The sequence below is a fragment of the Leptodactylus fuscus genome, chromosome 1 (genome assembly GCF_031893055.1).
Source record: "Leptodactylus fuscus isolate aLepFus1 chromosome 1, aLepFus1.hap2, whole genome shotgun sequence".
NCBI lineage: Eukaryota > Metazoa > Chordata > Amphibia > Anura > Leptodactylidae > Leptodactylus > Leptodactylus fuscus.
In genome coordinates, this window is record NC_134265.1 from 259,045,157 (window position 1) to 259,061,745 (window position 16,589).

General features: G+C 40.5%; 1 protein-coding gene across 2 annotated transcripts in view; it reads left to right on the top strand.

The window, feature by feature from the left end:
• The window catches only part of PRSS12 (serine protease 12), a 147,582-nt gene that overhangs the window by 83,878 nt on the left and 47,115 nt on the right, over positions 1 to 16,589 (top strand). For both annotated transcript variants that reach the window (XM_075286142.1, XM_075286148.1), the window contains exons 8-9: positions 1,066 to 1,207; positions 11,155 to 11,360. In XM_075286142.1, coding sequence (XP_075142243.1) covers positions 1,066 to 1,207; positions 11,155 to 11,360 — 348 coding nt within the window. The remainder of the gene's footprint in view (positions 1 to 1,065; positions 1,208 to 11,154; positions 11,361 to 16,589) is intronic.

Genomic DNA, 16,589 nt, shown 5'->3' on the forward strand with positions numbered 1-16,589 from the left:
ACAGTCTATGGTCGTGTGCTATACAGTACAGTCCATGGTCATGTGATGTACAGTCCATTGTCATGTGATGTACAGTCTATGGCCGTGTGCTATACAGTACAGTCCATGGTCATGTGATGTACAGTCCATTGTCATGTGATATACAGTCTATGGTCGTGTACTATACAGTACAGTCCATGGTCATGTGATGTACAGTCCATTGTCATGTGATGTACAGTCTATGGTTGTGTGCTATACAGTACAGTCCATGGTCATGTGATGTATAGTCCATTGTCATGTGATATACAGTCTATGGTCGTGTACTATACAGTACAGTCCATGGTCATGTGATGAGCACACAGGTGCACCTGTATGTGGAGGATTACGTAGACCCTAGACTCTACAACATGTCCCTTCCTTTACCATTACCACAACAAGTGTATCATCAACACTATTATGGGTATTACCATTTTCCTGGTCAAGGGACAGTCATTACTGATAGTATTGGACAAGGTAAGGGAGTCTTATTGTAAAGTGTAGTGGTAAAGTCCAGTAGTCAGACCTGGGATCGACAAGTATTGACTGTAACATACATATCAGGAGATCAGACTACTATCTACATGATCAGATTTTCCACACACAAATTGCACCAAAATACACTATGAATAATATATTTCACAATTACCTATTGCAATTAATACCTGGCCATGGGGTTTCATATCGCCAAATATACACTGAAAAGTTCTGCATGAAACTCTGCATTTTCCAGCATTATGAATAACTACAGTGTACCGAAGTTTCCCTTGAATCATTTACTTAACACTATCATGTTTTCTAGGACACTTGTCTCACAGCCTGGTGGGATTCTAGATACTGTACATTTACCGGGTATTGTTGATTCCATGTAAAACATATTCCTTTTCTGTGTCGTGAAAGAATTCAGTTTTCCTTACATAATTCTGAAAGAAGATGAGAATACAGGAAGGAATAAATCAGTTTTAATGCATTTAAAATACATCTTGCAATAGACTGCACCGCCTTTGCTTGTGTCCCTTTGTCTTTATCTTACTATTGCCTTTTTTCCAGGTCCTCCTCTGAGGTTGATGGATGGTGAAACAAAGAAAGAGGGGCGTGTGGAGATTTATCTCAATGGCCAGTGGGGGACAATCTGTGATGATGGATGGACCGATAAGGACGCGTCTGTTGTGTGTCGGCAACTTGGCTACAAGTAAGTCCAGGACGGCAAATGGAGTCCTTCCTTGACAGGCAATATATTTTCAGAAGGCAGCAGGAGGTTTTCAGGAATCTGGAATTTGTACATTAATAAACATAAATTACTATGCAAGTGGAAATTGAATACTAGAAACTGAGACTCATATTTGGAAAATATTCCTTTTAAATGTGCATATTTTAAGAATTTTGGAAGTATTACAAATATATAAATCTGAAGAAAAGATCTTTTTTTTTATTATTTGCACTTTATTTCATATCTTTTGATGAATATACCAGTGGGGTTCTTTTGCTTAGATAATCTGCCTGTAAATCTTAGGTTATTTTCACTACATTTATTTATTATAGTGAGAACAGTGTGAATTGGCAAATGGTATACAGTGCTCTCATAAGCTAAAGTACAGATGGAAGCAATGGTGGGATCTTAGTGCTGGTAACTTTCATGGTAAAAAATATAGTAGAAAAAACACTTCTAGACGCTGAGAGTTATGCTACATTTACATCTGTGCTGGGATAGTCCATTCATCTGGTCCATTGCAGGATGCGAAGGGAGGAAATATGGTTTGTCTTAAAGATGGACAGGGATAGATCCTGACTATAATGGGGTCTATCAGGTATCCATCAGGTGTTTTGGTTTTCCTGAATTCTAGGGAAGGAAAAGTTGGACTTGCAGGACTTTTTGTGTCAGGGATTTCTACATCAGGTGCAAAATACATCCTTAGCTACAATGAAATCCATCTATGTACTATAGTTTAATGACAACTGGCATGTCTATTTTAGTAAAGCAATTTGTATTCACCATGTAATAAAAATTCTAGTTAATTTTTCATCACTTGACATTGTGCTGTTCCTCTGTTGTCCCTAAAAAATGTATGAATAAATTGACCACTTCTAACTAGTCCCACCCAGTTGTCACTATATTAATACATTACTAGTAGAATGTCAGAACATAGAGTTATGAGTAAAAATGATCCTGAATTGCTATATTATTTGGAACATGATTATTTACAAAGTCAGCTTACACAGCTTCTTTAAATGAAAATCCCTTTAGGCTGGGGCCCTACATTATGAACACGCAGCGTTTTCATTGTGGTGGAAACACCACGGCAAAAAAATGCTGAGTTTTACAGTACCTACAAAGTACACTCACCGGCCACTTTATTAGGTACACCATGCTAGTAACGGGTTGGACCCCCTTTTGCCTTCAGAACTGCCTCAATTCTTCGTGGCATAGATACAACAAGGTGCTGGAAGCAGTCCTCAGAGATTTTGGTCCATATTGACATGATGGCATCACACAGTTGCCGCAGATTTGTCGGCTGCACATCCATGATGCGAATCTCCCGTTCCACCACATCCCAAAGATGCTCTATTGGATTGAGATCTGGTGACTGTGGAGGCCATTGGAGTACAGTGAACTCATTGTCATGTTCAAGAAACCAGTCTGAGATGATTCCAGCTTTATGACATGGCATTGCATTATCCTGCTGAAAGTAGCCATCAGATGTTGGGTACATTGTGGTCATAAAGAGATGGACATGGTCAGCAACAATACTCAGGTAGGCTTTGGCGTTGCAACGATGCTCAATTGGTACCAAGGGGCCCAAAGAGTGCCAAGAAAATATTCCCCACACCATGACACCACCACCACCAGCCTGAACCGTTGATACAAGGCAGGATGGATCCATGCTTTCATGTTGTTGACGCCAAATTCTGACCCTACCATCCGAATGTCGCAGCAGAAATCGAGACTCATCAGACCAGGCAACGTTTTTCCAATCTTCAATTGTCCAATTTCGATGAGCTTGTGCAAATTGTAGCCTCAGTTTCCTGTTCTTAGCTGAAAGGAGTGGCACCCGGTGTGGTCTTCTGCTGCTGTAGCCCATCTGCCTCAAAGTTCGACGTACTGTGCGTTCAGAGATGCTCTTCTGGCTACCTTGGTTGTAACGGGTGGCTATTTGAGTCACTGTTGCCTTTCTATCAGCTCGAACCAGTCTGGCCATTCTCCTCTGACCTCTGGCATCAACAACGCATTTCCGCCCACAGAACTGCCGCTCACTGGATGTTTTTTCTTTTTCGGACCATTCTCTGTAAACCCTAGAGATGGTTGTGCGTGAAAATCCCAGTAGATCAGCAGTTTCTGAAATACTCAGACCAGCCCTTCTGGCACCAACAACCATGCCACGTTCAAAGGCACTCAAATCACCTTTCTTCCCCATACTGATGCTCGGTTTGAACTGCAGGAGATTGTCTTGACCATGTCTACATGCCTAAATGCACTGAGTTGCTGCCATGTGATTGGCTGATTAGAAATTAAGTGTTAATGAGCAGTTGGACAGGTGTACCTAATAAAGTGGCCAGTGAGTGTAGATGGGATTCCATCTGCAATTGTACCCCAAATTTCAGAGAAAAATCTGCATTTTCAAAAATGCAGCATGTCAATTATACCTGCGGAAACATTGTTTTTTTTTACCGTTTCTCTAAAAATAAGCCCAATCTCGAAAATAAGCCCTAGCTTGATTTTGCAGGGTTTTCAGAGTAGGCTTGAAGTTTAAGCCCTACTCCAAAAATAAGCCCTAGTTACAGCAGAGCCCCCAGTGCTAGGTTATGTCACGTGATGTCACGGAGATGGAGCAGAGGCATACCAACCATCCATCCTGGACAAGTGCCCCACTACTGCTACTATGCTGTGGGTTTGGCTACCTACATGACCAGATGTCAGGTGCCACCTCTGCTCACTCTCACAGCCACTATACTACAGCCCCCACCTCCCCCTTGGCATAAAGGAGAGCATAAAGGAGAGGAGATAGACAGGGCAAGGTGGCACACAAAGTGCCAGTAAATTTGAGAGTGCCAGTAAATTTAAGTCCCACTGACACTGCACCATCATTGTGAATGTAAGTTAGGGATAGCGTTACTAACCCTAACTATTTTACAAGATTTGTCCAGAGACAATTAATTAATATCCTAAAGTACATACAATGAAATGTGAAAATATAGCTTTCCTTATCACTATACAGTTGATAAAAACGACAAACATACTTAAAGGGAATACAATCCACCAGACTGTATATTGCAATACTTTTTCCATACATATACTTTGGGTTATGGCTGCAAATAATCATTGTAAAGTCTGATGTGTATCACAAAAGCTTTCTAAACTACCATCAATTGCACGGGGATGTAAGATATATTAATAAAAGCAGAACCCCCTCCATCCAACCTTGAGAGGGTTGCTGCAGACTGAGCTTGTTTCCTGCAGCCAACAATGTCATTATATGTAGCTGAGCAGACGTGAACAGCCTAAATCACATTAAAGGACTGTCATACAAATTAGAAAAGGACCATTAAGACACTAAATATATCAAGATATCTCATTTCAGTGCAGCCAGGCATTACGTAAGATCATACACATTATCTGATATATTACATAATGTCTGAAGACTGGCTACATGATTTCACAACATTTAGACACTTTAAGACATGAGTGAAATTCAGAATAAGATGTTGCAATGTAGACATTGAGCACAGTAGATGTAGATGTCAAAGGGCTAATTCAATAAATATAATCCCCCCGAACAATAGCGCTTTAAAGATCCTTCTAAATATGGACACAAATGCCTATATAAATCATCTTCAGTCTGAATATGTTTTATTGTGAAAGAAAATGATAGTTTGTCATAAAATACCATACTTATAACTATTCTTAAAGTATTTACCAAAAATATAAGGAATATTTTATATATTTCATTTTTTCAGCCACCTGTTTTATTGTTCCAATGCAGCTAAACTGAAACCCAGACCAACTCTGCAAATGATCTATATTAAAATCATTCTCCTGTTTTCTGTCTGCAGCTCCTTTTCTGATATATGCGTCTCCATGGTAACAGACTACTGATAAACTCTGCAGTCAGATTGCTATCTCTTTGTCCCCATTGTCTTTCATACCTACCAAATGAATATAAAATGGTGAGGTCAGATACAGTAGATGTCAGAATTAGAGATGAGCGAGTAGTACTCGATCGAGTAGGTATTCGATCAAATCCTACGGTATTCGAAATACTCGATCGAGTACCACTCACTGTTCGAATGTAAAAGTTTGATGCAGAACCAGCATTGATTGGCCGAATGCTATACAGCCGGCCAGTCAATGCTGGTTCTTCTCCTACCTTTAGAAGACTTCTCCGTGCAGTTTCCCCGCGGCGTCTTCAGGTTCTTCATTCACTCTGCCAGGCATCGGGCTTGGACAGAGCCAACTGCGCATGTCTGCTTGTAGTGCGGGCATGCGCAGTTGGCTCTGCCCAGGCCCGATGCCTGGCAGAATGAATGAAGAGCCGGAAGAGCCGGAAGATGCCGCAGGGACGCTGCACGGAGAAGACTGCATGGAGGATCCAGCCCGACGCTCACTCGTGGACTTGGTAAGTATAATTTGATCGAACGTAGCCTACCCCTGAAACGAGCATTTTCCCCCCATAGACTATAATAGGGTTCGATATTCGATTCGAGTAGTCGAATATTAGGGGCTACTCGAAACGAATATCGAACCTCGGACATTTTACTGTTCGCTCTTCTCTAGTCAGAATAAATAGTGTGACTGCAAATGAAAACTACAGAGCTTGTAGTGTTTTACCAAAAAGACACTGTAGACACAGTTGTAGACAGATTTTTAATTATTTGCAAAGTTTTGTTATTTTTCTCATTTTAAGTTTACTAAAATAATAATAATAATTATAATTATTATTATAATTATTATTATTATTATTATCATTATTATTATTGTTATTATTATTACTATTATTATTAATGGTTGCGCCATACCAGACATAATCCATGAAGAAGGATAAAAGCAGACATTTTCAATCTCAGAAAATCTCCTTAACTGCCTAGCCAGCAATGTTCAAGTCTATGGATTTGGATTTTATTGTATTAGATGGAAGGAATGCAATGTCAGCTGTTTTATAGGTCAGCTTTCTTTTAACATGCTGAATTTTTCCATTGAAATTCTGCATATAAAGTTTGCTAAGTGTCTGGTAATTCTGTTTGTTCAGAACCGACAAGGTGTTTGTTTTTTTTTGTTACTATAATTATAATACTATATCAACTCAGACCACTCCAAGTCTATTTTCATACCCTGCACACACATCTGAATGTCCTAGTGATGGCACGTCGCCATCCCTATCTATTCATGGTTCAGGGTGCTAGCCTTAAATTTCCATGATCTTAAGTGCAATTAGTGAATATTATTTAAACGTTTTCATATTTGAATTATGTATATTATGTCATTAATAAAAAAAAAAAAACACCCCATAATGATCCTAGGGTCAAACTTGTAATTAACATGCAAATTACTGGGACAATTTTACAGCATGTCAAAGGGCATCCTAATGCTAAATACAGCATCTTCATCAGTTGGAGAGGAGCAGTAAAAATGCCATCTATATGTTGCATTATCACCGTATTGTACTAAAGCAGGCAATTCATATTTGATACTAAACATTAATCAAATGTGTATGGCCAACTTACAGGGACTGGCCATATTATCCTAACCTTTCCAAAGAGGCTGGAAACAGCACATTGAGCAACTTCAAGAAGAAAAAGGGTTGCACAGCTTATCCAGAAAAGTCATCCACCCAGCTACACATACTGTATACTGCCAAGAGTTATATAGTTCAGTGCACAGTTGATATTCCTCAGACAAAAGGACTCCAGTAATCCAAACAGTACTTCAGACTACTATCCAGCAATCGCCAATCTGTTCAATTTTTTTTCTTTATTTCAAGTAATTGAAATCAATAGAATATTTGGTTTCTGACAGCTTATGTGTTTTTGGGGCATGCTTGACTCTTCATACTACCTGCTATCATTCCATGAGTAACAGGCAAGCATGCCTTGAAACATGTAAGTGGCCATCCACCAAATATTTTATGGATTTTAATAGCATGAAATAAAATCGAAACGTTAATAGTTTGGTGAGTGCTAAAGTCTTGTTTGGGTGAACAACTTACTAATACACATTGAGGAACAAAAAGGAACTTTTGACTTTCAGGCTCCATATCGCACCATCCAACACAGCTTTGTCTATAAAAAGATTTTAGTCTCACATTTAATCATCTTGGCTATCGCATACATAAATTTGACTTCCAACTATTTAGCATATGATTAGTTATGCAGATTCTTGTCATGTAACTGCATTGTTACTGTTTTGCTCCTGGTGGTGGAAGAATCTTTTTCTTCTTGTATATTACAAATGACAACCTGTTCTCACATTACCCAATGGCTCAGGGTGTTATTAAGTTCATTCCCAAGTGAAAAGTCACTGGTTTAAATCAAGAAGCAGCTATGAAAAAGATTTCCCAAGACAAGAGAAACAACCTCATCCAATGATAGTGGTCTTTCGGCTGAGAAAATTGACAAACTGCATCATGTGAGCGGCCTGACAGTTGAAAAACTAAAAAATGAAGTCTGTCCATCCATTCAAAAGCCAAGAATATTGGAGTCAACAAGTCAGCTCATAACTATCAGTCCTGGTGTGACAAACATGGCAGTGGAGGTGGCTTGTATACTTCGTAATAGTGACATCACAGACATCCATGCAATCACCCTGCATTGCACATTACACAAGTCTGCAATGGTGAAGTTGAATATACCTTGACCCCAATATCATCATAAGAAGTGTTGGCTTGAGTTTGAAAAAAAAAAAAAAGTAGGAAAAGTGGACAGTAGAAAACTAGAAATGAGTGATTTGGAGCAATGAGAAGAAAATCAATAGACTGAGCTCTGATGGGTTCAAGTACGTCTGGAATAAACGAGGGAAAAGAGGGCTAATAAATCAAGGAATTGAAGGAACTGTCAAATTTGGTGGAGGAAGCCTGATGATATGTGTTTTTTTCACAGCCAAAGGCATTGGATACTTGACCAGGATCAATGGTGGTTTCAATGCTATATGTTATATGTGTGACTATACTACAAGACGAGTTACTTCCTACAATGGGTATGAAAAGAATGGCGTAGTATTCCAGCAGGACAGTGACCCAAAGCATATATTAAGATTAGCAAAGAAATGGTTTAATGACAATGAAGTAGAGGTACTGGATTGGCCCACACAGTCCCCAGACATTAACCCAAATGAACACTTGTAGACAGAGTTGAAGAAAAGGCTGAACTTGTACCCAACTGAGTCATCCAGTATGCACCAACGTTGGGAATGTGTAAAAGAGACCTGGGATCAGATTTCAGATAAAACATGCTTGAATCTTATCCTAGAGCATGCACAGAAGGATTCAGACAGTGTTGAAAGTCAAAGGTGTATTTACAAAATAATAAGAACTACGAGGGAGCGAAACAGTAACAATGCAGTTACATCACAAGAATCCACAAAACTAATCATATGCTAAATAGCTGCAAGTGAAATTTATATATGAGATAACCAAGATGATGTCTATAAAATGATGGTAGTCTCATGTTTAAAGCTGTAGAGGATGTTGAGATATGGAGCCTGAAAGTCAAAAGTTCAAATCATTGTTACCCTTTTGCTCATCGATGTATTGTTATAAATCCATCAGCACTGTTCTCCAGCAACATCCCCTTGTGTAATACAGTTGACTCTCTAGGTCACACAGCACTGTAGTTCCAACATACACTCAGGCACATGACTAGACTCTTCCATCAATGGCGCTAGTGACAACAGCACTGTGCATTCATCAGCTACCTACCCTGTGTATAGTGTTATTCAGTGGAGCCCCAGATAATCGCCAACCCCTTTAATACTATACATACTTATATAATTCTGCAGTAGTCATCATAAAATCTGCTCTATCATATTATTAGTACAGATGCAGATAGCAGGTGGCTGGGGTACCCTACTCTCTAGGTGGGAATACACCAGATGTCTAGTAAAGAGCAGACACTGTAGGCTAGGCATTCAAGGTGCCTTCTCTGGTTGCTTCTGAATAGCACTACCTACTTCTTTGTTTTCCCCTGTTAATGTTTTGTGCCAGACATCTGCTTTATTACACTTTACAAAGCAGTGTGCAGGGATATGCACTTCCCTAGAATTCACATATGTAGGTAGAAATTAGATATATAATGTTACCATGTTTACAGCTAGAACCAATAAATGGCATTAGTGAGGTTGGCAAATGTTCAGGTGTGAGCTCGAAATGATGGATGGACTGCATTTCTGCCATTGGCTGTGAAGAAGGTAATTACCTGGAAATTACTACTATAGAATAACCAAGCATAAGACACAAATGTGTTCACTATTTATTATTTGGCTTAATATAATTGAAAAGCAACCCCATTATCAATTATTATTTATCAGAAGTACAATAATCCATCCTAAGATCAGTGGTGATTTTATTTAAAAGAGATTACCGGTAGATTTCTCGGATTTTTAAAATATTATCATAGATTCTTTGTGTTAATGTGAGAGATGCATTCTTGCTGTGCTCCTTATCTTATCTTACAGTGATCAATGTGCATAGTATTAATTGCTATGCGAGGCAAAGAAGAAACATGATAAAAACCTTGAGTATGTCTGTGTTCCAGAAGTTTTTAAAAGAGTTATATCAGATAGACCTCCCAAATGTCCCAGATTCTGCGGGAGAGTCCCAGATTGTGGGACCTGTCCCGCGGTCCCGGTCGTTCCCGGATTCAAGTCTTCTGCATCCGGAGAGGACACAGTACAGTTGAATACAGAGGTGAAACAGGAGCCGTCCGTGGACAGCTCTTGCATCACCACTGTTCTCCTCTCTATGCTACAGTGCTGGGTGCTGTGGGCCCGATGTGATGACATCACTCATTGCAGCTCCCTGGACACTCCAGGAGAAGAGAGCTGGTGGCAGTTAAGGGGGGGCATTAAGCTGGTGCAGATGGAGGGGGACATTAAACTGGAGCCAGATGAAGGGGCAATTAAACTAGGGGCAGATGAGGACATTAAATTGGTGGCAGGTGAAGGGGGGCATTAAGCTGGTGGAAGATGAAGGGGCATGAAGCTGGTGGCAGATGAAGGGGCATGAAACTGGTGGAAGATGGAGGGGGGACATTAAATTGGTGGCAGATGAAGGGAGGCATTAAACTGGTCAGTTGAAGGGGGGCAATTAAACTGTGGACAGATAGAGGAGTGGACATTAAACTGGGGGGAAGATGGAGGTTGATATGAAACTGAAGCACAAAGAAAAATGGGTGAGAGTTGGTGGAGTCATCATAGGAGCAGGCAGAGCTAAATTTGCAGTGGTGCACATAGTGCACTACACATTTTGTTCCTCTTTCTGTCCTTTGAAATTTGGGAGGTATGTATATGCCCTAGCAAGCCATATATATGTTATAAAAGGAGTACTCTGCTCAGAACCCTACTTCTTGAGCCTGAATAAATCCTTACAGTAATGCTGTATTAGGGATTGCTCATTACTGATTATAGTAATATATTATATACAATAAATCTTCCACATTGCTCCCAAATCATGCCAACACTTTCCATATTTGTCATTCAGGGTCCTGGGAAAGCTGGGTAATATTCAAGGTACAGTTGTAATACTGCTATGTACTACAATTGCTTAAGAAACCCTCCTTCTTGCTCTGTATTCCTTGACTTGACCAATGTATTTTTCAAGGTCCCAAGAATGCTTCATAACACACACTGACAAGCATAGACAATCATCTTGGCTATCTCATACATAAATTTCACTTGCAACTATTTAGCATATAATTAGTTATGCAAATCCTTGTCATGTAACTGCATGTAGCTCTGTGGTGGGCCATGACAAATTAATTTTACTGCTGGGTCCTAGGCACCCTAGTCCGACATTGATGGGTTAGCATCTTGGTTGAAGTATATGGACATGAGCATTTATTCTCTATGTAATGTCATGTAGCAATAATTAATTCTTATTTATCATTCCTTTATATATCTGTATCAGTTAATGATGAGTGCTATTAATATTTCAGGGGTCCAGCAAAGGCCAGGAATATGGCTTATTTTGGAGAAGGTAAAGGGCCAATTCACGTGGATAATGTTAAATGTACCGGAAATGAAAGATCCTTGGCAGACTGTATCAAGGAGGATATTGGAAAGCACAACTGTCGCCATAGTGAAGATGCAGGAGTTATCTGTGATTACTTAAGCAAGAAAGTGACAGCTGTAGGACATAAAGGTAACTTTTTGGGGTTTGGAATTTAACTAGATCTGCTGCATTCAAATACCTGATGCTTAAAGGGGTTGCACTAATATTTGAAGTTATCCCCTATTGATAGAATAGGAAATAACGTCTTGATCAGTGGGGAGCTAACTGCCATCACCCTCACTAATCCTGAGACCAGGAGTCTGGTTCTGCCATCCTTATGGAGTGTCAGGATGAGCATGCGCACTGCCGCCCCATTCATTCTCTATGAGAACACCGGATAACCATCAGAATAAGGGAGCGAGAGATTGGTGGGGGTTCCGGTGGTTGGACAGCACCAATTAGGAAGTTATCCTCTATCCTTTGCATAGTTGATAACTTCAAAAGTTTGTGCAACCCCCTTTAAGGAGCGTTCTGTGACTGAGACTGAATGAGACTGTGAATGGGACTGAGCTTCAATACCAGGTACAAGCGCTTTGCTATGCACGACCCCTTTAAGTTCAGAAGTACTCAATTCCATATGAATAAAATCATAGCTAAAGACACTATTAAAAAATAGTTCAAAGTCAATCTTTTATTGCTGTGTACAGAATCCATACTGAATATATGGGAAATAGTATGATCTATTAGATTTTTTCGTTGTACAGGAAAATAGGAGCAGAGATCATTAACAGCAGAGTAAAGTATTATAAATGTGCTTTCTATTTTTGATGATAGTAAAAGCACCTTCCTACATCTCTCAACCAAATGGAAATGTTTTTTATTAAAAATGGCCCTGTCTCTTCTCTCACCGCCTATAAGAAGTCCACAGGCAAATGAGTTCAGTGTGTCTAGAGGAAGGTCAGAAACTTCATTTACTTGACATTCTCCTTAGTCACAGTCACAGCTGTTCTGCTGAAGCCTGTGGAGTGAAGAAACAAGAAGATACATTATTAACAGCCTCAATCAGAGACAAGTAGGCAACTGCCAAGTTACAGTACCAATTAAGAGTTGGGGGATGCTATGGGTGCTGTTGCTAGGCAATGATCCTATTTTCCTAGAATAAATGAAATTTTGCAGATCATAGATTTCTGCAAACAATAGAACTCTCAGGACAGAAGAAACCATTCAGTTCACAGCATAAATAATTATCAGCCTTTACAATTTCACAGTTACTCCTAACATGTAGGAAGTTGGAGAAACCAATTTATTTGTCATGGGAAATTTTTAGACACCTACTTCATCCAGAAGTGTGGACCCCATGTCCAATAAATATATGTAAGACCCTCACAATGATCACTGTTTCATAACTTGTTCCCTTGTTTAGGTAGCATTCTTTTTTATGGGTTCTCAGTTGGTCAACCTTGTTATTTAGAATGGATGTACTACATTGCCGCTAACCCTATGCTCAATACGTATATGTAGGACCCTCAAATTGATCACTGCTTCAGAACTTGTTCCTCTGTTCAGGTAGCATTCTTTTTTATGGGTTCTCAGTTGGCCAACCTTGTAATTTAGAATGGATGTATTACATTGCCGCTGACCCCATGCCCAATACGTATATGTAGGACCCTCACACTGATCACCGTTTCTTAACTTGTTCCTCTATGTCTAGCTAGCATTCTTTTTATGGGATCGCTGACTATCCTGAAATCACTGCATGTCCTGTCTCTCACTTTGTCAGATATTACCTCCTGCCGCATTATGATGGTTGACCCTTGTTGTCCTTCCTACCTCAACCTATACTCCACAAGTGTACTCTAAACTACGCACATGGGTAAAATTATAGAGTGCTATACAGATTTAGCTGCTGCTCGGCTCATTGATCTTATTGAAGTACCATTACCTGAATGCACAGGTTTGTTTCAATATTATTTGTAATATGAATACTCATAGAATCTATATATATAAAACTCAAATTCTGTAGTAGTCTGCTCTATACAAATCCACAGTTCTCGCCCGATTTGGCTGAAATTTGGCACGCCCCTTCTCCACCCACAGGAGCAGAATACTGCACACGTTACATCTCGCTAGCGTCCCCCCGTCATGAGATTGAGGCCCCTTGTTTTAGGCCCTATGCATATAATGGGGAAAAGTGAAAGTGAAAGTGCTGAGGGGAAAACAACAGTTGTGACTGACAGGGACGGATTATAGCGACGGCGCCAAAGAGTCACTGCTAAATGGCCCGCACCACCACGCACAACACACAAACATTTCACAAACACCATATAAAAATCACACAGACAGCACACATACACCAACCCACAAGCATAACACCACACAAATGCCACAACACACCACACAAACACCAGACCTCTCTAGACACACACAACAGCAACACCACCCCACTAATACCACACACACACACACACACGCATGGACCACAAACTCACGCAAAGACACTCAGATGGATGCACACCACACACATGGACAACTATCGCACACACGGCCACTTGCATTGTGCACGCAGAAACACATGGATCTCACGCGCACATACAGGCATACATACAGTGGGGCAAAAAAGTATTTAGTCAGTCACCAATAGTGCAAGTTCCACCACTTATAAAGATGAGAGGCGTCTGTAATTTACATCATAGGTAGACCTCAACTATGAGAGACAAAATGAGAAAACAAATCCAGAAAATCACATTGTCTGATTTTGTAAGAATTTATTTGCAAATTATGGTGGAAAATAAGTATTTGGTCAGTAACAAAATTTCATCTCAATACTTTGTTATATATCCTTTGTTGGCAATGACAGAGGTCAAACGTTTTCTGTAAGTCTTCACAAGGTTGGCACACACTGTTGTTGGTATGTTGGCCCATTCCTCCATGCAGATCTCCTCTAGAGCAGTGATGTTTTGGGGCTGTCGCTTGGCAACACGGACTTTCAACTCCCTCCAAAGGTTTTCTATAGGGTTGAGATCTGGAGACTGGCTAAGCCACTCCAGGACCTTGAAATGCTTCTTACAAAGCCACTCCTTCGTTGCCCTGGCGGTGTGCTTTGGATCATTGTCATGTTGAAAGACCCAGCCACGTTTCATCTTCAATGCCCTTGCTGATGGAAGGAGGTTTGCACTCAAAATCTCATGATACATGGCCCCATTCATTCTTTCATGTACCCGGATCAGTCGTCCTGGCCCCTTTGCAGAGAAACAGCCCCAAAGCATGATGTTTTCACCCCCATGCTTTACAGTAGGTATGGTGTTTGATGGATGCAACTCAGTATTCTTTTTCCTCCAAACACGAAAAGTTGTGTTTCTACCAAACAGTTCCAGTTTGGTTTCATCAGACCATAGGACATTCTCCCAATACTCTTCTGGATCATCCAAATGCTCTCTAGCAAACTTCAGACGGGCCCGGACATGTACTGGCTTAAGTAGTGGGACACGTCTGGCACTGCAGGATCTGAGTCCCTGGCGGCGTAGTGTGTTACTGATGGTAGGCTTTGTTACATTGGTCCCAGCTCTCTGCAGTTCATTCACTAGGTCCCCCCGCGTGGTTCTGGGATTTTTGCTCACTGTTCTTGTGATCATTTTGACCCCACGGGGTGAGATTTTGCGTGGAGCCCCAGATCGAGGGAGATTATCAGTGGTCTTGTATGTCTTCCATTTTCTAATTATTGCTCCCACAGTTGATTTCTTCAATCCAAGCTGGTTGCCTATTGCAGATTCAGTCTTCCCAGCCTGATGCAGGGCTACAATTTTGTTTCTGGTGTCCTTTGACAGCTCTTTGGTCTTCACCATAGTGGAGTTTGGAGTCTGACTGTTTGAGGGTGTGCACAGGTGTCTTTTTATACTGATAACAAGTTTAAACAGGTGCCATTACTACAGGTAATGAGTGGAGGAAAGAGGAGACTCTTAAAGAAGAAGTTACAGGTCTGTGAGAGCCAGAAATCTTGATTGTTTGTAGGTGACCAAATACTTATTTTCCACCATAATTTGCAAATAAATTCTTACAAAATCAGACAATGTGATTTTCTGGATTTGTTTTCTCATTTTGTCTCTCATAGTTGAGGTCTACCTATGATGTAAATTACAGACGCCTCTCATCTTTTTAAGTGGTGGAACTTGCACTATTGGTGACTGACTAAATACTTTTTTTCCCCACTGTATACACGGACCACACACATGCATGCATACATATACATGGATCACACGTGTGCACACACACACAAATATACACACGCACATGCATAAATATACACTGACCACACATGTATACATACACATGGCTCACACGCATGCACACACACACATACACGCAGGCACGCAGACACACATATACATGGACTACACACGTGCATGCACACCCGCATACATACACATGGATCACAAGCTTGCACACACACACATATACACGGACTACACATGTGCATGCACACCCACATACATACTGTACATATGGATCACACATATGCACACACACACAAATACACACACGCACGTGCACACACATGCATACATATACACTGACCAAACACTTATACATACACATGGATCACACACATGCACACACACATATACACGGACTACACACGTGCATGCACACCCACTTACATACACATGGGTCACACACATGCGCGCACATACACATACGCATACATATACATGGACCATACACACGTGTATGCACACTCATATACATACACATGGATCACACGCACGTGCACACACGCATACATATACACGGACCATACACACATGCATGCACACACGCATACATACACATGGATCAAACACATTTACACGCACGCACGCACTGACAAAACATGTTTGGTATCTTTAGTGGCTGCTTGCACACTGCAGTATTTTTCGCAGGTCTCTGGGCCATGGATTTGGCGGTTCCATAGACTTCTTTGTGCATAAAGCTGTGAATTTTGCAGGCTCCATAGAAGTCTATGGAGATGTAGAATCCATGGCCTGGAGACTGTAGTGTTACTGTAGTGTGCAAGTAGCCTTAGGGCTCATTCACACTACGTAAACGGCAGCTTATTCTGAATGTAAAACACGTTCAGAATCAGCGGCGTATAAAGCAGTTCCCATTCATTTCTATGGGAGCCGGCATACGAGCGCTCCCCATAGAAATGAATGGGCTGCTTTTTTCACTACGAGCACTCCCATTGAAGTGAATGGGAAGTGCCCGCGTGTACGGCTAGCTCTGCTCATAGCTCTGCTCATAGTTCAAAAAACAGTTATAATAGTTTATACTACATAATATGTATTGAATATAATAAAATCAATAAAAATGTTGAAATGAAAAAAAAAAAGTTGTTCACATCAA